The sequence below is a fragment of the Copidosoma floridanum genome, unplaced genomic scaffold, assembly GCF_036245765.1.
Source record: "Copidosoma floridanum isolate Cflo_tuat_1 unplaced genomic scaffold, Cflo_Japanese_pri ptg000019l, whole genome shotgun sequence".
Lineage (NCBI taxonomy): Eukaryota > Metazoa > Arthropoda > Insecta > Hymenoptera > Encyrtidae > Copidosoma > Copidosoma floridanum.
Window position 1 is genome coordinate 6,720,332 of NW_028321896.1, and position 24,828 is coordinate 6,745,159.

Sequence of the window (24,828 nt, forward strand, 5' to 3'; positions counted from 1 at the left end):
AGAAGCCGTGTAGAATAGCCAAAGGCGAAGAAGTTACCGAGAGCCAAGAGAGGCGCCAGGGCGCGGTTCAACGAACCCGATCGAGCGAGAAATGAGATGACGCGAGATATGTATGTACATATATACGTACACACACTCGCTCGCTTGCCGCTGGGAATTTATTATCCGCTGCTCTTCTTTTTTTTTCTTCTTCTTCCCTTCCCTTTCCCACCCGCAACTTTGCTCTTTTTTTTTTTTTTTTTTTTTTCTTTGCTTCCTTTAGGATATCGTGCTAGCTATTTCTCTCTCTTTTTTTTCACACGCCAACGCATCATGTACATCGTTCGCACTTGTATATGTACCGAATATGTATATACATGTATGGAGAGAGAGAGAGAAATGAGCAATACATTCGCGCCTCTCCAACGCTCTCCTTTTGGCTGTGCCTTTTTTTCTTCGCTCGCGGCTGCTGCAGTTGGTTGATTATGTGGTTTCGTCTCTCGTCGTTTCGCCCCCCCCTCCCCCACCCCGTTACTCTCATTTTTTCTTTTTGATGTGTTTTTTTTTCCCTTCCATTTTTGCGCGTTAATGCCGTTTCGTTGCGGTGGTAGGATGTGATGAGTGCCGTCGACGCCTCGTCGTCGTGAAATGAAATTCAAAACGATTATTATGATGATCACTGGGAGAATGAGAAATTCTTTTGGGTCCCCTTCTTTTTAGTTTTTTTGAGGCTTCGCAAATGTCGATGCTCGGTTTTTTTCGCTACAACTAAGGGTAGAGAGTTTCAGTGAAATTTATGCAAAAACTACGTTTTTTGAGGAATGAAAAGCTTTTTTTCTGTTTTTTTTTTTTTTTTTTTTTTCCTGTGTTCGTAAAAAAGAAGAGCACGAAACTACAAGTATTTTTGTTGCTGTGCGTATGGACCTCACGTGCGAAGTTACATACGAAAAAACTGGATAAATTTCCTTTTAACCCCATGTAGTGTTCGCGTTTTTTATAGATTTTTCCTCCAACTTGTTGTCTGATAGTATTGAGATGGTGTCCTTCTAACGTGCCCGTATACAGTGGTCATTTGATCTAAAGCACCAAAAATACAAAACACTTTTTGCTCCGAAAAAAAATAAACACGAGACAGTCACTTTTATGAAATATAAAAGAAAATCGCAATAAATATTGACACCTTAACATGCAGGGAAAAACAACAACCCATGGAAAAGCCATTGTTCGTGACAAAAGTCAGCTGACCATCAGCATCGACGTCCGAAGAGTTTCTCAATTTCCCGGTTCTTCGAAAAACACCATGAGGTACTCTCGTGTACGTGATGAGCGCGCGCGAGAAAATTCACTTGCCATTTTCTCTCTCTCCCGCGTGTATACGCATGCACGTTATACACCCATGAAAACTTGATGCTCTCTCTCTCTCTCTCTCTCTGCGCACACACCTCTTTTCCTCGTCACGTATTGTACCGCAAGGCACGCATATAGCATCGTGAATTTTTTTTTCTCTCGTATTCCCTACCATTCGAGTCTCTCTCGACGCTCGGAAAAGAACACATACCAGCGTTCGTTAGAAAGTTTAGCAAGAGATGCGCTAACAACAGCAGCAACGATGGAGTGAAGAAGAAAAAAAAAAAAAAAAAAAAAGAAGACGAAGAAGAGGCTCGCGTTCCACTAAGCGACCAGCTTTCCTCTTTCGGCCAGGTCGCGTACGACCTTGGACGGACGTACGTTTTCATGCTTTCCATCGTCCGTCATTTATTTCTACGCGCCTTTTTCCCATCCCTCCCGTCTATGCTATTTTTTGCTCTCTTTCTCCGATCGCTCCATCCATGCACGGGCACACACCTATACCAACTGGGATTATGTCAAGCCCCTTGCTTTTACCTCATGGCTGTTCGTGGTGTCGTTGTTACCTCGTTTGATTTGTCGACCGGCATTAGAAAACCCGTTTCGAAGCAGGCCTGCAGTTTCGCTGCACCAGATGTGCGTGTACGAGCACCTATACACACGTGCCTGTGTGATATGCTCGCTCGAGATGGCCGGCGTTTTTGCTACATCTACTCGTCACGTAGGAAGGAGACAATAGATACGAGGTTTAATTGGCGTAAAAATCAAGCGAGCGATCACACATTTTTTTAAACAATCCTACTTTTGTTGTATTTATTTTGCTTTTTTTTTTTTTTTTTTTTTGTTTTCCATTTACATGTGATTAATGTGGTTTTCCTTGTGATTGCAGAGTGGAAAGTTCAGCGCTACAACTGGTGTGTCCCTTGGATTCTCGCCCCGTGCAACTGGTCTTCCGAAATTTGCAAGTCGTCAAGGACAAACGCTCCCTCCTGCGCGATGTATCCGGCATCGTCAAACCGGGCGAGCTGCTGGCTGTCATGGGGCCTTCAGGTACATTATCCCGTTTCCACATACCATTCAGTCGCTCGAATGAATTTTTATGCTCAACGAGGGTTTTCACCCCAAGACTATAGAAAAATTAAGGTGGTTCGGCGGAAAATCACAGTTTTTTCGATCTCGTGAAGCTAAAAGAAATTTTCAATGCAAGCTTAACAATGTTTTCCTTTAAATTTGTACTGTCGACGCGTGATTTTCAGCCCCTCGGTTGCTTGCTACGGTGAAAACGTGATGGAACCACCTTAATCCCGAAAAGAGCTTTCGAACGAGAAAAAAAAAAAAAAAAAAATTCGCGTCTGTTTGGTCAAAAGGTTGCGGCAAGTCCACGCTGTTGAACTGTCTGTCCGGTCGCATCGGGCTCGACGGCGGTGAGATTTGGCTGAACCGGGAGAGGCTCACAAAGAGATGGCGCCGGCGGATCTGCTACGTGCAACAGCAGGACATCTTCTTTCCAGATCTCACCCTCAGACAGACTTTAGAGGTAATTTGATTCTGCTTCTACACGTTTGCGAGAAAATACATATCAATACGTATAACTACACGCGAATTTGGGTCGTTCCAGTTAACTTTTGCGAAATGCATCGAATGGCCTATGTAGATTAGTTTTTTTTTAAAGTATGAATACTCATACAGAGTATATGGGTGAACGGAAATTTTTCTACCAGAATTGAAGCGAACAAAAAACCCTCCTCAGACTCCTTAACTAGAGGTCCACGATGCTCTGTTAGGTCGGAATGGATGAAAAATAATTTGATGTACTTGAATCTCAGTTCAGCAACCGATTATCCTTTCAAAAACATTTCTTTACTCCAAACGTGGGACTGTTATTTTTTCAATAACTTTTGCAACTTACCCTATAATGGATAAAATCATGCACAAAATCATAATTCCCATCCAAATGAAACTTTAGCGGTAAGCACCCCGTCAATGTACAGGTAAATGCTACCCGTCCCCCAAACAAAAAAACAACACATAGTATGGAAAAGAAAACGAGATTACCACGATCGCACACACCCCCCGTTATAAACGCACGCGAATAATGCTTACGCGCGGTGTTCCTTGATACGACGACATATCGGATGCGTGAAAGCTCAGCGCCGCAGTATGTATGGGAAAGCCCAAGAGTCCGTGGATATAAATCAGCAGGACATCACGATGTATATGGAAGTACACGTATATATATACCAGTTGAAATGGAAACAAGTGCGGATGCCAAGTGCACCCAATAGGGTATAACATAGTTTCTCTCTCTGGCCCCGTAGAGAAGCAGTGCTTATGTGTATATACTCCACATGGCAGGTTCATCCGGTGAAATCTGTATTTCTCTCTGGCACATGGAGAAATTTCCTCCGAGCTTATTCGTAATTCGAAGACGAGGTAAGAGTCGAGGTGTGATTTAACGAGAGTGATGCAACTCTGCTCGACGGCAAATGAAGGGGGGAGGAGGAGGCTAGCTGCAGTTGCTCTTCTCTCTGGATTCATCTGATTTTCTCGTCTAAGATGACGAGTAGATTGTCCTTCTCACCAGACCATATAAGCATGTCAGCTACGTTGATCTTCCTGCATGTGTTTGCCGTAGATATGATCAGCCATCAGTAGTAACAGTCGATACGAGTAAAACCAGCTGGAGTTAAGTGTACCAAAACGGCCTAATTTTGCTAACAACCGTCAGCTGTACTTACAGCATCAACAGCAGTTGGTTGGTGGAGAAAAAAAACAAAAAAGAAAGAAAGAAAAAACGTGCACGTGAAAGAAAAGACGAAGAAGAAAAGTAAAAAACCGAGGGGCGAGCAAACTACCCGGAAACACACGCGACACAAGCGCTCGAGATGACGGAACGAAAAGGAAGTCGGGGGTGGGGCATCCATTTTCGAATGACCCATTAAAAAAGATGAAAGAGGTGGCCCGCGGGAGTATAGGTATATATATACAACACGTAAATGCGCCCCGTGCTACCGTGCGCACTCGCGCAGCCTCAAAGGAGAAAACGGTGAATTTCGGTAATAAGACAGCGACGGTACATTTATACCCCCCCCCCCCACACACCTGACTCCATTATGCGCACATCCGCACGAGTGCGCGGTGCGTCGATGCAGCCGGAAACCACGAAAACAGCCCAGCTGTACCACAAAAGGGTCCTCGTATATACATATACTTACTTACTTTTTTGTCGAGAGGAGCCGAAGAGAGGAAAAAAACAACAACAACAACAACAACAACAAAGCCGCGAGAGAAAGGCAAGCGAGTGGGTAAGGAAAGGAAGATACTGCACGCTTGCACGGCTCCCGCGAAATTACGGTCACTGTTACGCTTTATTATCTTTTGTATTGCTTTTTTTCTTTTTTAGCCACCTTTTACAGCTGCTACACCGATCGACCCCTCTCTCTCTCTCTCTCTTTCGTATATATGCAAGTATATATATATATATGGGTGTACACGTTTCGAGCAAACTGGTTTCATCGGCAACGCGCATAACGCAACAAACGGCGCGTCGTTGCATCGGTGCATCAGGAGTGGCTCGCGTCGTATTGTAGTACCGTGCTCGAAAATAAATTTTTTTTTTTTTTTTTTTTTTTTTAAACGCGCACTCTCCTCCTCCGACCTTGAATTCCTCGAATTTCAAGAAGGTCGAGCAGCAGTGCGTATATAAAATGCGTCCCGTTACGTTACACACACCCGCTCTGGCGCTGTATACCTGCACACACGAGGCGCCTCTGCCTTACATTATATACCTTACCCCGTCCGTCCATCCGTATATATATATATATATATATATATATATACAGGCGTGTGCTCACACTGCCCTAAAAGGAAGAGTATACAGAGGAGGAACAAAAAGAAGGGGTCCTCCTCTTCGGTTTCTCTGTGTATGTGTGTGTGCATGGGCATTATTATAATACACACGACCTTTTTTCCTTCCTTCTTCTACTTCTTTTTTACGCGTATTAAAGCGCAAAGAAGAGGACGAGAAAAGTAGGAGAAGGTCGTACACGTGCGCGATTGAAAAAACAAGGAGTATTAGGCCCCTTCGGTGTTTGCTTGCCTATACTTATACTTACTACGTATGTATACACGACTATGGGCCCATCCCTCTCTTTAAGTTCGATATACCTGTATGGGTATTGTGCTCTCTTTTTTTTTCTCAGCTCGTCCTTCTGTGTACGATATATACATATATTTATTATGGTGTAACGGATCTTTCTTCACTGGAACCACGTGTCGGTTACCATTGTTTTTTTTTTTTTTTTTTTTGTTTTTTTTTTTTTCGGGTGACCAAGTATACTGCACTGGGTGATGTATGCGCCTCATGTGTACCTACGTCTTTAGTTGGTACTTCCTTTTTTTTTTTTTTTTTATTCTCAATGCAGTCTACAGTGCAATCGTTGATGGCATTTACTTGAAGGAAATGTATTTAACTGTTGAAAAAGAGAAAATTGTGTCAAAGCAAAAATTGTTAAATGGATTTTAATTAGACAAGCAAAATCAGTAAATTTTGCAGTTACAATGACGTTTGGCAAACAAACAACTAATATACCTAACTACTAAATCACCAAAATTTGTAGGATCCACAAGTCTACGTTAGACGACGTTTCGTTGAACGGAAAAATAAATAGTAAAAGAAAAAGGGGCCATACGTCTTAAAAAATAATACATTATAATCTTGCACGAGCCAAGCTAATATAGTATAATAGCTGATACATCGTCAAAACGCTAACCTAATGAAATTAGGTCGCCCATCCCTCCCCCCCTTCGCGCATATATATACATATCCGCAAAACTCGAGCGGCCAATGACACTTTTTCGTTGTCTCTACATGGGCGTATTCCGCAAACGCTGCCATCAGCGGCACACTTTGACAGCTACCTTGTTGTACTGCTTGACAACGTAGCATCGGATTTTTATGTCATAGGAGCGTAACACAGCAACAATCGGTACACTAGCGCGTGGTCCCCTGTAACAATCAAACCTGCACCTTTCACCTCTGGCAGCCTTCGCGGAATACACCGTGTACATCACTCCTATATAATATGTCTTTCACCGGCAGTGATGTGGTGTTGGTGACGGGCCGGCTCTTTTTCCGTGCAACCACACGTGCGGCTTGTCACGAGCAGAAGAAAAAGAGAACGAATGTATATACAGCCATGCCGAATGTGTGTTTTTAAAACACGTAAGAGCAAGAGGAGCAGGGCACCACTCCCCCCTTGCCCCTTTCGGTTCACTGACCGAGTTATATACGCGCTTGGTGTACATGTATTATACATACACCTATCGCCAGTGCAGAGCGTCTCTCTTTTTGTCCCCCTACGATATTGTATTTGCGTGTCGCTGTCACGGGGCCCAAAAGTTAAAAAACTTGTCGCGTTTCGCGAATCTCCCTTTCTCCTCGGCGGGGGAGGGTGGCATCGGTCCGCGTTGGTACACGAGGATTTCTCCCGACACGCGAAAACTCGTGATGATCGAACGTCCAGATATTTACAATTTCTCGTGCCGCCGAACCATTTGTTGGCAGGTAGCATATTATAGAGTTCCATCTCACTCGCAGACGCATTAAAATTCAATCAATCAGTTTCGGGATGAAGGCTTCGATGAAACAGGACATGTACAGGAGGGCAGGTCATTAGTACCTTCACACGCGGAAATGAAGAATTTCCGGGCCCGCGACCTTATCAGGCTCCGATCTCTCGGTCCGTTGGATAATGCACGCGTACGATTCAGCTCGCCACGGGCGTCCACGAGATCGCAAAACCCTGCGTTCGAGTACCGTGCACGTGTGTACATTCGATAAGCTTCGCGAGCAGTTTCGCGCGCGTGTCCTACTTTTTTTTCGAAATAATAATCCAAGTGCCAATGTACACCCCTTCCCTTCCATGAAACGCGTGTTGTTGAAAAATAAAAAAAGGAGCCCGTGGAATTCGACGTCTCGTCTGCAGCCTTTGGCGTGCACGTGTCGTGCGGATATGGGGAATGATACGAGACGCCGAAAGGGGAATGAACTCGGGGATGTGCAAAAAAAAAAAAAAAGAAAGAAAGAAAGAAAGAAAGAAAAGAGGGAGAGAGAGAGAGAAAGGTGCACGTGTCAACTGATTTCGCGCGCGTGTCAGTGGCCCAGAGAGTGAGTAAATATCCCTCTTTCTCCAGTATGCGTGATGTAACGTATATATACACATGTATATGTTTTGAGCGGAAGAAAGTCGAGGGCCAGAAGACTGATGTTGATCATGGGAAGATTGGCCGATGCTCTCTCTTAAATTGGCTTTGGTGTGGGACTCGGCTGATCATTGGTGCGGAGTGTGCGGTGTACGTGATCGCCGTCACGAGATCTTTGCTCATGGCAAGCTATATACTTTCAGCGGTAGGATAATATAGGTCGTTGTGCATTTGGACTATTTTTTTTCTCTTTTTTTCATTCTTTGCTGCTCGGATAAGACACTATGATTTTTTTTTTTTTTTTTAATTGGCGGCTTGGGCAGACGGGATCTTATTTCGTTGTAGATGATAGTAACAATCTGTTATTAAAATAGTGTTGGTAAATTATATGAAAATGTCCAAAATTATACGCAAAGTGAAGAGGTATTGCAAAATGGTGCTTCATTTAAATTTCGTTCGTTGGTTGAATGGGCTTTTAGTTTTGTCAGTAGAGGAAAGTGTATGTATACAAATTGTAAACGTATGTACAGTTTGGTTTGAGATCAAAGCTGTTGGAAAATTATTTATTCGCAAGGACCATGATAAGCACTGAGATTTAAGTGGTTTAAAAATTAAAAAAAAATTTTTTCTTATTTTTAAGGTACGATTTACCAAGTTTTAATGGTTTAACATAATATAATATGCATCTGTACCTTAATTGGTAAAAAAATTATCTCACCACTTTCATCAGCATCTTAAGTACAAGTACAATTAAGAGGGTAAATTTTTGCCAATATTTTCTGGTTCTCCATTAACTAAAATAAACTTTGACCACTGGAAGCGAAATATTCAACGTAAAAAAAAAAAAAAATGCATCAATGACGTACAATCAAAAAACAACAGTAACAACTCACAAGGGGGTACAATGGAAGTTAGTTCCCGTTGTAAATCAGACCACTTGGCCAATTATTTTCTCAATCCCACCTTACACCCCGTACGTATGTACACGCAGTGCACCATCTCGCAAAAGCTCCCCGTGCGAAACTCGCCACATTTTCCTTGCCTGGGAAAAAAAAAGCTGCCCACCACAAAACTCTTCCTTTAACGGTGCCAGTGTTACGTCACTTCCCTTTAAACGAAAAGGCGCGCAATGAAGCAAAAAAAGGCCGTAGCGGAGAGAAAGACAATTTCGACAGGCAACAATGAAGGCAAGGCCCAGATGGGCACGTGCGCGAGAGAGCGTAAAAGCCCTGCCATTAAGGAGGGAAAAAGGCTACGTCTCCCGGTTTGTATGCGCACAATTAAGCCCCGGTGCTCGCCACGGGGCCTTTCTCCCTGTCGATCCTCCCGTAATGCGATTCGACGAACGGGACATTCGAAAAGAGGGGTACACGGACGCAAGGGAAGCCAAAGTGGTGCCCCGTAAGGTACTCGTGTAACGGAACCCAACGCGGGCGAGGCCCCCCCCCCCTTTTTTTTTCTCTTTTCCTTCTTCACTTTCGTGGGACCCCAAAGGACCTTTCACACCGCCGTGTATAACTGCGGAGCGCATAACGACCAAGTAGACATTATACATGTAGACACACAACTCTCTCTCTCTCTCTCTCTCTCTCTTATATACTTGGGTACTACTTTTTTCTTTTTTTTTTTCCTCGAAATTTCGCTCCCTGTGTACACGTTAAAGACGAAGCCGAGAGAAGCACCCTTCCCCCCTTTATTCGGGGAACAGAGAAGTTTTTTTTCTCGAAGGCTCTTTTGGAAGTCACTTGTACGTGTAATGGTGGGCCCCGCGGTCGAGCTGGTTTTTAATGGCCTGCGATGTTTTTTTTTTTTTTTTTTTTCGTGTACACAGTCTCTCGTAAGGGGGAAGGAGCACTCGGTACACAAAAGCGTACAACCGATCGCGTGTACCCAGATAGAGGAAGTAATGCAGTACACCGACGACAGCGGCTTACTCTGATGCGACGCTACCACACGCTCGTAAGATCGATCCGATAGGTAGTACGTACCCTTTTTTTTTTTTTTTTTTTTTTTCCTTTGTCCTGTTTCCAAAATGTATCTCATGTACATGTGCATCACGAGTACTGAATACGTATGTAGGGCAGCTGAAAACAATACAGCGATGCATTTGTTCTCCAATGCTCGCGTAAATGGTGAGAGGGGGGTGAAAAAGGCAGCCTAGTAGGCGTTGAGTACACATACACACGCGGTGGCGTGAAGATCGCGACGAGCGATTTGCGATCCTCTCGGTAACAGTAGGCCTCTCCACGCGTATATTTACATCACGCCGCTGGTGCTCGTCCGTATACATCGTACACTGAGCCTCGAAAGTGAGAGTGAGTCGTTTTAGCGGCAACCGCTCAGCTGTGGAGTTGAGTGTACACGTATATTGATGCCTACATGGTGCAATGACTACGCTTTGCCATTTATTCGAGGTTTATTTACCATTTGTACTTACCTGCATAATCCAGAGTAATTCATTTTTTCCTCACGTGTTCCCTTGTCCCAAATAAAGTTTTTGTTGCAATCGATGATGATTGTCGGTTTGATAAGGATTTTTCGGTAAGTGTACAGTGTCCCTGTGAATAATAAATAATATGGGTATGCGAACGGCACGTAAGTGGCTCTATTTCATGCTGTATTATTTGTCGCGTCCTAGAAATCATTTTTCTTTCTCTTTTTTGGTGTCAATTCGCGTGACTGACAAACATTTGTCAAAGTAACCCACGTATATAAATCTTCGCTGCTTGTGAGGCTTATTTGTCATATGATACCAAAAGCATATAATTTATATTGTATAAAAATATGGATTAATAAAAACATCAGTCCTGTCATATATATACGCAGGTAGAGCGTTTTTCAACGTGTATATGTCATGGAGGACGATACCCAACGAAACCGAGCTCCAACAGTGACAAATGTAATTTAATGGAGTAGTGCCTACCGAGTCAGCGAGTGACGGAACAGTGTCGCGCACGACTTTCAAAATTAAATCCATTTGTATAATTATCATGCCTACCATGCGTTCATCTAATCAACCACCGACACGCAATGCCCGCACTACGTGTGTGTAGGTATGTTTTCAAAATTTATTAAAACAACAGGGACCGAGTTAATTGCTAAAAAAGAAAAATAAAATTAAACACCCTCTCGATCTTCATCCTCCCCCTGGATACTCTTCGTACCTCAATTAAAGAGAAAATTGGTAAGGGTCTCAGTACACAGCCACGTGAAACAAAGGCAAATAAGGAACGGAGGTTTAATTACCAAGGGAAAATACCCCGTGTTCGTAGACATCCTTCTACTAACTAAATCGGTATCTATACAACGCGTAGCACGAAAAGTCCACAGGTGCGACGATGCTTTCGCAAAAGTTAATGGGAGTGACCGGTGTGTTTTTGTGCAAATATAACGATAGTAACGATGACCGCATTTGTTTTTTCAGTACCAGGCTCGGCTGAGGCTTCCGGACACCCTCTCCCACTCGCAAAAGATGCAGTGCGTCGATCACATCATCGAGGTTCTCGACCTCGGCACCTGCCAGGACACCAGTAAGTCCATGCATCAATACTGTACATCGATATGTATTACAACCAAACGCGTCTATGCCCGTGTATACATTACAATGGCGATCGGTTGTACGTCAATAGGTGCGGGACACCGGTACAAGAGCACGTGCCCTCGTTCTGTTCTCGGAAACGTTTTCATTTCGGGATCGTATCGGCAAAACGTGATGTAATGATACATGGAAATTCTCTCTCTTTCTCAGCCACGACGAACATTACTGCCACATGTTTTCCCCCTCGCCATTAGTCTCGATGGTTATCGTTTCCATTCGCAACGGAAGTTAATTGCCGTTGAATTTTACGAAACATGGAAACCCCGACTAATTCGAAATCGCGGATTATCTTGGATTATAGTTTAATACAAAGTGTTGAATTAAATCCTTTGATAGCTTTAGGTAACGATGTTGTAGATCATCGGTATATTGACAATGCTCGTGTGAATATGTTTTTTCAGTTGTCGGTGACTACACGAAGCGAGGATTGTCGGGAGGAGAGAAGAAAAGGACGAGTATAGCCTGCGAATTGCTTACGAATCCGTCGTTAATGTTGCTGGACGTAAGTAACCCGTTGCATTTAAACCATAATTCATATGTATAATCGACAAACGATGAGTATTTAAAAAATATGCTGTTATAAATACGCTCTACAAATACGTGTATGCTCACTGTTTCCAAAGTCTGACCAAAATCGACTATTACTACTGATTTTCATGATTTCGTTCATTTAGTAACAAACAAAAAAAGAAAAAAAAAAAAAAAATAGCACCACTCACGCGTTACGCACTGTTGAAAATCAATTCAAGTAATAAGCAGTGAAATCATCCTATTTAAAATCAAACAAGCTATACCCACGTTTAATATACCCAAATTAGATTTGACACGAGATTTTGTACGAAAAACCGGACAAAGACGAATCTCGCGTAATTGTAGCCCTACACGTGTATATACATGTTGTAATAACAGTCCAAAGTAAATAATTAATTGAAGTGAACAACAAATGTGAAATTGTTAATCCCTACAAACGGCAGGAGCCAACGAGCGGGCTGGACTCGCACTCGGCCCAGGCCCTGATATCCCGGCTGAAGATGTACGCCGAGCAGGAGGGCAAGAGCATCGTCATCACGGTCCACCAGCCGAGCTCTCGCATGTTTCACACCTTCAACAAACTACTGTTGCTCAGCAGGGGCCAGATCGCCTACTACGGTACCACGGCCAACGTCGGGAGATTTTTTTCCGGCATCGGGCTCACCCTTCTGCCGCACTACAATCCCGCCGACCTCATACGTAAGTGTACCTCCCTCTTTCCCCCTCCCTCCTCCGCGAAAGATTGCTCGATTTGGCGTCCCGTTTAAAGTTGATTGAAAGCGACGGGGCCCCATTGCTCACGAAAACAGCTGTACCGACGAATTTTCAATTACACCCGGGGGATTTATGACCCCGTAAAAACTCGGTCTCGGGCTCATTACCGTTGCCGCTATCTCTCTCCTTTTAATTAACTTTGGCTGATGCTTCGTGTTGTTAGCGACGGACCCGGTATTAAAGGGGATTGAAAATAAAACTCATTCGTTGAAATTGCACGGACACCGGTGGCAAAGAGAGAGAGAGAGAGAGAGCCAAAAAAAGTCAACGTGGACGGGCCTACCTTCTCATTTGCTTCCCGTTGGCCCGCGTGCGCGACCTTCAATTTCGGGGCGTTGCTACCTACCCGCGGAGGATCGTCCAAGAGCTAAACTATCGCAGCGAGGGTAATTGAATTTACGTTATTTCCCAGTGGAGCAGATAAAAGGCCCGGAGGAGGTGAGGGAGCGCATCGTCGTGGCGGCCAGAGCAGCGCGCCAGGGTCCCGACTGTCCGCCCGAGTTGCGTCCCGACTACAACCCCAGCCAGCATCCGCTCTGCGAGCATCTCATCCACTACCACGAGCACCACATCACGCACAATGGTAATGAGAATTTCTGTCTTTGTCTGCCAATGAGCTGTTCAGCGCGTCACCTATATAAAATGACTATGGGTTTTTGGGATTTTTTTTTTAATTCATCGATTAAGCATAAAAAGTTGATAATTATTAACCGTCTGTTTACTACCCACCGCGGGCTCTCATTACCCAACACCCGCAGTCTCCTTCTAGCTCATCTCCCTCTCTCCTCTTTCTGTTTATCTCCGCAACATCACTTATTCCCCTCCCCCCTCAATGTCCACTCGGACACGTATACGCATCGAAACACAAACGGAAGCATGGACATGTATATACCCCTGGCCTTACCGAGTAGCAACGCCGACGCCGCCGGAAATGCCACTACCGGCGTCGCCGGCAGCAATGGCGACGCGAGCGCGCGCTTGCGGATCGATGCAACTGCACGGCATCTATACGCCAGCTTCCTCCTCCCGAGCTTGCAAGCTCACCGTAGCCGAGAGAGAGACTGGGGCCAAATACCTGCTCTCTACCCCCCCCCCTTATCGTACACGGCTCTACGCGTTAGACGCTCGTGTTTTTTTTTTCTTTTTTCGTATCTGCTGGGTGACGCGAGTTTTTCAACTATACTTGTACACTGTTGCTGGCCGCAGTTGGCGAGCGAGTGATTATGTTTGTATATACATCATGTCTTTGGGTATTGCTGACACGTTGATTTTTCGTATACCTATAATATTGTATTTTTTATTTATTTGTCCCCTGATGGCTAAAGAGGGTGAACCTCAATGCACCGACAGATGGAAAACAACAAAAGCGTACAACTAACTTTCTCTCCCATGTCCGCAACTTCCTCCTTCGAAATGCAAACGCAATAGCTTTCTCCCGGACGACAGGCACCCTCTTTAGCGCCCACCCCACACAATGGTACGGTTAATTTAACGAAACTCGAATAACCTTGGTATTTTTTTTTCATATCCGTTCCATGCAACTCGGGAACATATGTCGGCGCGCCGCAGGCAAAGAGGAAGAGGGACGCACGCTCTGGCTGGACACGCAGAGCCACGCGAGCAGCAACGCCAGCTCGGCCGACGACGATTACACCTGGCAGTGGCCCACCAGCTTTTGGTCCCAGTTCAAAGTTAGTTGTCCACCTATTTAAACATTGGCAAAAGTAATGATTATATTGACCTGTGTGTGTGTGCATTGTCCTTGGCAGGTATTATCGGAGAGGAATTTCCAGGAGGCGAGGCCGCGGATGTTATCCCGGCTGAATTGGCTGCAGACCGTGGCGTTGGGCGTGTTGGCCGGTCTCCTCTGGTTCCGGCTGCCCAGGACCGAGGCTTCGCTCCACGACATCCAGGGCTGGATGTTCTTCAGCACGACCTACTGGATGCTCTTTGCTCACTTTAGCGCCCTCTCGAGCTGTGAGTCGCGTTTTGTTTGTTTCCTCGAAAAATAGGTACATTGTACAATGTCCCACGTTGGAATTGCAGTTCCTCCGGAACGAGAGGTGATAAACAAGGAACGGCTGTCGGGCTCGTACCGGCTATCGGCGTACTACCTCGCCAAGATGGTCGGCGAGTTGCCGCTCACGATAACCCTGCCTGCGGTCTACCACATAATCAGCTACCCGATGCTCGGCTTTCACAGCTTCGTCGTTTTCGTCACGTTACTCGCCTTCCTCCTACTCAACACGATAGTCGCCCAGGTAATTCAACTCGCCTATACTCATCCGCTTTACACACACCGCGTGTTTGTTACCTGGCTGTGTATTGCCGCACTCGACCTACCGCAGGCTGTGCCACACAGACACTGCAGTTTTTGGGTCTTTACGAGACGATTAAGTTGCAAACGATGGGCGGTGTACGCGTTTCGGATAATGATGATGATGATGTTGAGTGTGACGGTTTATTTTCAACGAGCAGGAGAGACACCGCTATTGTACACGGCTGTTGTGGCTTTGATAATGAACGGGTTACTATGGTACACCGCTGGGCTAGCTCTCCAAAACTCAAAGGCCGGAATTTCGCAAGACGAGAGATAATTGAATGCCGCGATGATGCACACTCGTTACTAAAGAGTACGCGATACCTTCGTACAATATATACATATTGTCATACTGTAGCTCGGTCGTGTAACAACTGTTTGATGTAACAGTCTAGCACTCTATTGAAAACTCGATTTTCAGTGTGTCTGTATGAGCTACGTAAAAACAAAAAAAAAAAAAAAAACAAGTGACAAGCCATCGTTTTCCCGCAGAGCGTGGGTTTCTTCGTGGGCGCCTGCTGTCTGGATCTACAGGTGAGCATAACCGCGTCGGCTCTCTACACCCTGGCGACCCAGTTGTTGGGCGGCTACTTGGCGACCGCAGTGCCACCGTGGCTCGCCTGGGCGCGCTACGTCAGTATGGTCCATTACGCGTACCAGAACATGCAGATCCTCGAGTTTGGCGTCGGCGAGCCCATCGTGTGAGTATTCGTCCATATCGTATACACACTTATATACACCTGTACCTTTACGGACTCGCTGATACTTTGTTTACATCCTGTATCGTCCTCGTATACAAGCAAAAGAAAGAGCTAGCTCTCTATTTCTATAGTAAGGAGAGCAATACTCTTCAAGTTAACTATCTGGTTCTTTCACGAAGATTACCAGCCAAACCGATAATCCATAGTAGCTCGCTCTTTCTCTTCCCGACGTGTACGTACACTGTAATTCCAAGCGGATTAAAATACATGTTTAAAGTGTGTAGTTGACATCGTGGTTGCGTTTATGAGGATTTGAAGAACAATCAAGTCTATGGTGCACCAAGTGGTTTACTAAATTGAATACTATAGGGAAAACCAATGTAGGGAAGCTGTGGAGTGAAAAAACTTGGCTGTCACTGATTTAACACGTTTACAAGTGTGTGTAATATCTGTGACAGAAATGTTTTACTCTATACAGCCTTGATATTATGTCAATAGTTGGAGAAAAACAATTGTTTAGTTCAATAGGCTTGGCATCCATTCCGACTACATGCTTTAAACGTGCATTTTACCACACTTGGATTTCACAGTGTACGTGTACATCACTGAATTGATGATCATGAGGATGATTTTGAATGTTGTTGCAGTTGCTCGCATCCGAGCAAGTTCCTCGAGTGCAGAAACGGCACGACGATACCCGTGTCGGCGATACTCGCAAATCAGGGCAACGGTATCTACAAGGGCTCGTACGGGCTGTCACTGTGGGCCAACACGGCTGTCCTGCTCGCATTCCTCGTCGTCTTCAGGACGATGGGCTACCTCGTGCTGCGCTACTATCGCGTGCCCAAGTGAATTGCTTCGCGATGACGCTCCTGTTGCCACTAAGCCACCGTTACTACCTACTAATTATATGCTACCCGTCGTCAAAGACGAAACACAAGAGTCCAACGTCAGGACTCGTACGCACACATTTTATGCGCGCGACGATTGAATTCTCACCTAATGTTTTACTGTGTTTTATTTTTATTTTTATTATTATTATTTTTTTTTTTTTTCTACTATTATTTTTTACAACAATCTACACACCATACGTGAGACGTATGACGGTAAGCGATGCGTTTAAATTTCAACGATAAGAAAGAAAATGATGAAAAAAAAAAAAAAAAAAAGACATACCAGGGAGAGAGAATAAGAGTGAGAGCGGTGGCTGTTTCGCCGCGTCAGACCACGTAGTATGCAGTTTTATACGTATATGATAACCATTCGTTAATAAAAACGTGCATGCATCACATACATTTATACATAAATGAATAATTGTGTTGTTGTACCGTACCCACCCGCAGAACGCGATTATTAATGTTAACGCGAAGAGCGACGCGAACAAGCTAACAAATACACGTACCACAACATTACTGTCGATATACCTATACTTACGTTTTTTTTTTTTTTCCTTCTTTTTTCTTCTTCCATCGTTCTTCCTGTCCACGAATCTTTATTTTGTATATCAACACTATCACCAATATTATTACCACTATCGTTATCATTATTATTAATATTATTATCGTATACCCACACATTTTTATTCGTTAATTGATTGACTATCGTTTATTTTAATATCACCATCGTCGCCTATTGTTACAATTATTTTTACTACTGTTCATTTTATTATCATTATTACTATTTTCACTATGATTATTGTCGTGGGACCTTATTGTTAATCATAGTCGCGATATTACCGATATTGTACGAAGGCAACGCGCGAGTCGCCGACGATGACCCTATAGAAGCCTTTTTTTTTTCATTTTTTTACCACCATCGATTTGTCGCGAATAATAATAATGAAACAAAAAAGTCAAGCGAATGACAATTTTTACGCACATAGTGTTTTTTCACTGAGTATCGACGCAAAGAACCATCAGCAGCGTCGTTCAATCGGCGATTCGTCGGCGACTCGCGTGCTAGTGCTCGATCGTTAACCAAGCGCTATAAAGATTTTTTTTATTATTTTTTTTTTTTTATTATCTTGTGCACTGCAATACAGTGTTAAGCGAGACTAAGAGACTTGGCGGATAAGACTATATTGTGTAAAAAAATTTTTTACGAAAACGAGCAAATGGACGATAATGATTTAAATAAAAAACACTATAGCGGGAACGAATGACACTTTACGAGAGCGATTGTGACGATTTTTACGAGGATTTTTGCGTGAGTGTGTGTGCATTATTTTAGAGATTAATGGATTTTATAAGATGACAAGTTCGAGAGAGCGATGCATGTACCGTTGCATTTTAAATTTGAGGTGTGTCACTTTCACTGCAGTATCGTTTTCCTTTTTTTTTATTTTTTGTAGAAAAAAAGAAAACTTTCACACGCGTCAAGAATCGAATGACAAACGATTGAAAATCGATTGCATAGCTCGACGCATGGAGAGGCAAGTTAAAGGCTGTTTTAAAGACACCTGGATAAAAAAAATTGAAAAAAAAAAAAAAAAAAAAAAAAAAAAAAAAAAAAAAAGGAATCTGATGTATGTTTCTTGCGTACGAGAGACGCAATGCAGAGTGAAACGCCTCGAATCGGAAATCCGATAGTGATATAAGTGATATTCGATTTTCTTTCTTTTTTTTTTCTAGTAGCGATTCTAATTTTTTCCACGTTAAAAGTGAAAAAGGGTACACAGTTCGAAAAAATAGATACTCGATCACTGATTTTCATCGCTTTAACTGCCGTACGCAAAAAATTGACTGAGGTTTTTTCATATAATTGTTTAGAAATTCTTTTTTTTTCGCAACGCGAGCGTAAACCCAAATCAACCCTTAGCCCATAAGTGAAAATTTCAGCGTGACAAGATGTAGCGGCTACACACGACATTTACCTTGTTTTTGTTATTATTATTATTTTTATTACTATTATTATTATTATTATTATTATTATTATTAATATTATTATTATACTAGTTAGTAATTTCTACGTATACCGATAACAGTCGCGATTGTAGTTGTATCACTAACGAAACGTACATATTTACATACATATGATTAATATGCATGAAAAAAAAAGTAATAACATGCGCATTACACAAATGGAAAAAAAAACTGTTTAGTGGATGACCGAAAGATGCAAGATAGGAAAAGAGTCAGGAAGAAAAAGCTAATACTGCCATTTATAGATTAGGAATAAATAAAATTAATCGTTAATGTAAGCGACGTACGTGTAACGACGATAAGAATTTATAGTATGCGACTTGCGGGTGTAAATATAAATACATATTAAATATCTCAACTGTCAGTACTAGGAAGGGAACGTTGAACGTTTGTAAAGAGTTAAAATACTGCCAAAAGAATTATCGTCGTCGTCGTCGTTGTCGTAGGAAAAGTGAAGTTTCGCACACGAGTTGAGTGAAAATCATAAAATCAATGCAATGAGGAAGTGGAGGCAAAACGATGGTTGGGACGGACAAAAAATATCGACGCTCGGTTTTTTGTGTGTTCTCGCGATGACTGTAGGTATCTGTATGTTACTACAGGTACGCGAACTCTTTGTACATTACTAGGACTCTTCATTATCAAATGATATATTATACAAACCTTTATATGAGTGTTACAAGCCGAACGATAGGCGTGTGTTCTTTTTTATCGCTCAGACGTATGAGACAAAAACAAATTAATGACTATTATGAAAAAAAAAAGCTAAGAGTAATAAATTGAGGAGGAGAAAAAAAAATAAATAAAACGAACCGTGGTGAGTGAGATGAAGAATAAGTTTAGCGAAAAGTAGCTGTTGAGTAAAATTTAGGAAAATAAAGAATAGCAAAAAAAAGGAAACTTGGTGTTTCAGTAGGCTCGTTTGTTGTCACTCATCGAGAGGGAAAAAAATTGTATGCAATTTTTTCGATACACACGACACAACCTCCATTTTTTTTTTTTCTTTGTGTAAAGAATACTCATTTTAATTGTTCACCTTGTTAGCATTGTACGTTCTAGTTTTGTTGTGACCATCACACGTACCTACTTTGTTTTTCTCATACATGAATCCAATAATCAATGGATTGCTTTAAAACAACTGTAAGATGTAGCATATGCTGTTCTCTTTGCTTTAATAGAATTTTTTTCTTTTCTTTTTTTTAATTGCATTTACGTTACAGTACGTTAATTTAAGACACAACGTTACCATACAATAACATCAAATATAGCACAAACTGACTCAATAAATTGTAACTTATTTTTAAAATCGAGGAAGTAAGAATTTGTATTTGACGCTTTGTTTTGTTGCCGCATACAGATGCACCTTGTTTATTATTATTATTATTATTATTATTATTATTATTATTATTATTATTATTATCATTCTGTTACTTATTTTAATTGTATACTCACAATGTTATTCTAGGGCGATTGCGTACAATTTTTTTTTCAAGATCTTTGGCTCTCACAAAAAGTCCACATGACACGTGGTAACCTCGAGAAAGTCGAGGATATTTTAGCAAAAAATAAATAAATAAATCGATGTTTGTTACATAAAATAGATAGTTGTACTGTTGCAATTATTTAACGAAAGTTGTATCAATCACCAGGTGATTTAAGGATTAAAATACGAAACTGATGATATATATTATATACGTTGCCCGTGTGGACGTGCGTGGTTTACGACTAGTTGTTGATTTCGTCTCGCAAACTTGTCTTTTTGTGCATACTTTTTTTGTTTTCTTTTAAAATGCAGTGATAAAAGCTTACAATTCATCAAATACATGATAAAAATAATTCGCATTCGGTATAGCTAAAAGAAATTATTTATATATCGTGAACAGCATCAATTGGCCAGTCAAAAATTTATAGAGCAAGTGTCTGACTATTTTCCAAAAGACGAATTTTCAGCTGGTCTTACGTTGTCTGTAAATGATAGATCCACCAAGTGTTCAATCAAGTGACGAGAAAATTGAGTAAAGGAAACCACAAAAATAACTCAACAATTAAATTTTTCTTCGGGTCGCGTTAGTTAGTTAGACTGATAATGATACAGAAACAATGTTTAAAAAAAAAATATTTGCCGTGCTATGGTCGCAAATACTATTTTGATTTCCATTATTTTTTTTTTTTCCTTTTTAAAATTGATTAAAAAACGATGTTTAACTAAAAAATAAAGCTACAACAAAAATTGTGTTCTACAGTGTGTGTGAAAGTACAGCGAATGCGTGATATAACGAAAAATTCAGATAATAAATAACAAGGATGCTTTTCTTTGAGGGATAATAAAAAAAATTTACCATGACCAACGTGACGATGAGAGAAATTGTTGAGAATAAAATTTGTTTGACAACGCTAGAATTATATGTGCTCCTATATAGTATATAAATTACATATATATTATACACATATATATATATAAACAACAAACGTTTTTCTACAATATATAAGTATAAGTACTTTAAAAGAAAGAAAAAAAAAATTACGATGGATGTCAATTTTTTACTGAAAAGTGTGAAAATGACATACAACCGTACCCAAATTTGATAGATATGCGTGCAGAACTGTTTCGACGGTGCATGAGAAACATACCTACGCATTAGCATGCAACATTTTCTAATTTCTTATTACCGAGTTGGAAAATAAAAATAAAATAAACATACGCGTAAGTAAATAAATAAATAAACAAAGTTATCGATATTCGCGCAGTTGTACTAAAATAATCGCAAACGGGCTTAAACAGAATATAAAAAAATCATAGTACTGTATTACATAAAGTAGCTGCTGAGCAACAAAATAAAGGCATTACCGTATCCTACCAATGATCATCCATTACGCGACGTCTTTGACTTTGCACATTGTACGAAAAACAACATAAAAAAAGTTAAAAAAATAGCAAAACGATAAAAAAACACTACAAAAAATACGCAAAATAGATACGGTCTCTACGGATCCGATTGAAACGTGTCACGATCACAATTGACACATTAAAAGCGATTTTTCTTAAAAAAAAAAAAAAACAAGAAAAAAGAAGTGAGCGATATTTCGAAACAAATAAATAAATAAAAAAAAAAAAAAAAAAAAAAAAAAAAGATAAAGTTTTAATATTCGTGTCTTGCGCGTTTGTACGTTTATACAGACTTTTGCAGCCAAACTTTTACATTGTACTGAGAAAGACTTACTACTTGTAGAATCATCATCGATTTCCATCGTCACTATTTGTATACAATAATTACAAGGAAAAATAAAGCACAGCTTCATTGCGCACTCATTCATCGACTTTTCGTTCGGTTACGTTCGATCCTTGGTCAATCAAATTTTTATCCAACGGTCGACAACAGATTGAACCAAACTCGAGCGAACCAATCGTACCAAAACTTTTGATACTGGAAAAACAAAAAATAAAAAAATAAAATAAAAAAATATGCTTCAACTCGTACTGACCTCTTTTCGAGCGATTCATATGATACTTAATGTAGGATTTCAGCGCTAGAATCATCAAAGTCGTTTGGTTTTCGTAATTTCCGTGATTTTCCCATCGACGCAACCACGTATTGTTGTTCATAGTGATGAGTTTGAGTAGCACCGAGTGGACCTTGCGTTGCACACACGGTGTACAATCAAACGTCAGACATGATTATATAGCGATGAAATCCCGAATTACTTAGCGGACCAGGTAATCAAACCAGAAAACCACGAATCTGTAAGACTAATTTCACGCAGTTTTCGGCGTCACATTAGGGCGCTCGTGACGATCCGATGAAAGTTCGGTATCTATATACTTACTGTAAACCTATTATCAATAATATAAACGTGCATTTTCGAAAAATGAGACAAGAGTCAAAGAGATTGCAGGGTTGAAGCAGTAAACGTTTTTGGTCTCGCCCAAAGTTGTCTGGCAGAGAGAAAGAGAAATCGCACGCTTCCTGTTTGTAGCGAAAGAAAGAAAAATTAAATCGAACAAAGGATATGTTGTAACTCATAGGCGAGTGCCTATACACTAACTTTTGAATGAAAATTCTTGTTGATTGTGCCAATCCGAATTAGGGGTGATGAGCGCCGTATGCCTTTTTTTTCCATTGTTTGTTACACCCCGCCGTGTGCGTATATATGTAAATGCGACCAATGATTATATAATGAGAGATTATGGAAAATTAATATAATTATCGTTACTTGCGATTGCTGTACTTTGCTATTACCTGCGTAATTATTACGTTGATCCGCGTTTTTATACAAATTTTGCTCCAACCAAACGAAAATAATAAAACATAAAATAAATAATACAATATACATTGTACACGTCATTTTATACGATTGTTTTTGTAAAACCACAATAGTTACTTGTGCGCGCATAACGATTTTCCAGTGTTGATCATGTTTGTAAATTCTGTCATGTATTGTGTTCATTTCTGTCCGGCGAAAGGAAAAAAAGGATGAAACACACAGCACTTAGTTAGTGAATTATTAACATGAACGAGAATATAATACAATTGATTATACAAGCAGGGAAGAATGATACAATACGATTAGGAAAACAAAACAAAAAACAAAAAATGTACATATCGCACGGCGTGACGAGTAATACGCAAAGTGCAATGCGGAGACTGTGCGCCCGATCGTTGCTCCTGCGCGTCCCTGGCGTGCATATTATTATTATTATTATTATTATTATTATTATTAATTTTTATTATTATTAGTTATTATGGTCATCGTAATAGTATAAAAAAAGAAAATCACAATAGTAATAATAAGCTCACATTTGTGGATGTTGAGGAAACCGAAATAAAGACGACCGCGTGTTATTTCGAGCGAGCGGCACACGTAATGGACGTCGAATAATTCCTTTGTTTTAACATAAATATGTTCTTTTCGTTATTCATTATTAATCGTCACGATACCAAACTACCGATGACATATAAATCTATATGATTCCGGGGGAAGATGCGTCCACGCGAATTTTTATATATATCTGTACTCTACATACCAATTATTATATTATGCATATACACATCGACGTAGATTTTGATATTTTTTTACTGGAAAACATCCACCGACGTTTTTTCACTATTCATGAGCGCGTGTATTGTGTGTATGGCATATATGAGTTTTGTAACAGCAGCATGTCATTCGAGTTGCTCGATGAAGGGAGGTTGGAGGTGATGGAGAGCGCAGAACGTATACGTGTAATGCACGTGACACACAACCGATACTCATCGTCAGCCGCAATGGTGATGATGATTTTTGCACTAACATTATCGGTTGAGCATATTGTATCGATACATGATGCGTAGATTATGTATTAGGAGCAAACATTTTCTCCCGGAAGGAACGTATACATTATACACGTATAGTATAATATACATTAAACACATGATATACATATTATACATTTATGGGCGTCATGGAACTATTTATTATTTATTTCTTCAAACCGTTTATATACATACATATATATTATGTACACGATGAAACCCAGCAATCTACCTTTTAATATGTTATGCATTTTTTTTTTTTTTTCGACCTTTTTATATTTACATATTATATACATACGCGCTTTGCATCTACACTCTTATCTTATACTTTTTATTCTCAACTTGGTGTATAATTTATGCGTCGAGTATGTATTGTATTTATACGTAGACATACATGAATACGAACTTTTTATCTTCCTGACTTCGATTCTACGAACAGTGATTTGTATAGAGGATTTTTGTCTCTTTATTATTATTATTATTATTATTATTATTTTTTTTTTCTTTTGTATGTCGTTTGTATGAGAAAATTACTCTATGAAGTGCGGAGTAATGCTCGATTTCTTTGTATAAAAAAAAAATTTTTTTCCGTAACTGCCTTGTATAAAACCATTCGAATAAAAAAATACTATCTTATACTTCAATGAAGAGTTTAATGTTTTGCCATTCACCCTCGTCGGCAAGTATTTCACAGGTATTTTTTTTTTTTTTTTTTTGCTTACTGTTTATTGTGTTATGCATCGAAATAAATACTATTATACGTAGTAAAAGAAAAAAACTTTATTTACACGTTAAAAAGAGGTCGACGACATTAGATAATACGCATACATGTATATCATTAACAAAGGAGCAATGAGGATTAATGTTAGACAATCAAGACGTTACATACCTATTAATTCCTCAAACATGTTAACGGGGTCTTTATTAAGAATAATTTTTTTTCCTCTTTACAATAAACACCGTACATGTACGTGCTTACACGGAACACGTATGAACATGCCTCAAGTAAATGTTATTTGCACCATTATTTCTGTATTTTGTTGTTTACGTATATAAAAAATATATACTATTCCAACCAACGGGTCGCAAACTCGATTGCAAATAAAAAAAAAAAAAAAAAAAAAAACACGGAGGGCTAACGCCAAAAAAATGGTACTACTGC

At 40.7% G+C, this 24,828-nt stretch overlaps 1 protein-coding gene across 1 annotated transcript in view; it reads left to right on the plus strand.

Moving 5' to 3' along the window:
- Nucleotides 1-16,441, plus strand: part of E23 (ABC transporter G family member E23) — a 101,346-nt gene extending 84,905 nt beyond the window's left edge. The window contains exons 3-13 of the mRNA XM_014347953.2: nt 2,216-2,376; nt 2,694-2,863; nt 10,955-11,060; nt 11,530-11,630; nt 12,103-12,358; nt 12,846-13,016; nt 14,003-14,124; nt 14,203-14,410; nt 14,480-14,694; nt 15,246-15,454; nt 16,102-16,441. Coding sequence (XP_014203439.2) covers nt 2,216-2,376; nt 2,694-2,863; nt 10,955-11,060; nt 11,530-11,630; nt 12,103-12,358; nt 12,846-13,016; nt 14,003-14,124; nt 14,203-14,410; nt 14,480-14,694; nt 15,246-15,454; nt 16,102-16,306 — 1,924 coding nt within the window. The 3' untranslated portion in view covers nt 16,307-16,441. The remainder of the gene's footprint in view (nt 1-2,215; nt 2,377-2,693; nt 2,864-10,954; nt 11,061-11,529; nt 11,631-12,102; nt 12,359-12,845; nt 13,017-14,002; nt 14,125-14,202; nt 14,411-14,479; nt 14,695-15,245; nt 15,455-16,101) is intronic.
- Nucleotides 16,442-24,828: the final 8,387 nt, after the last annotated feature.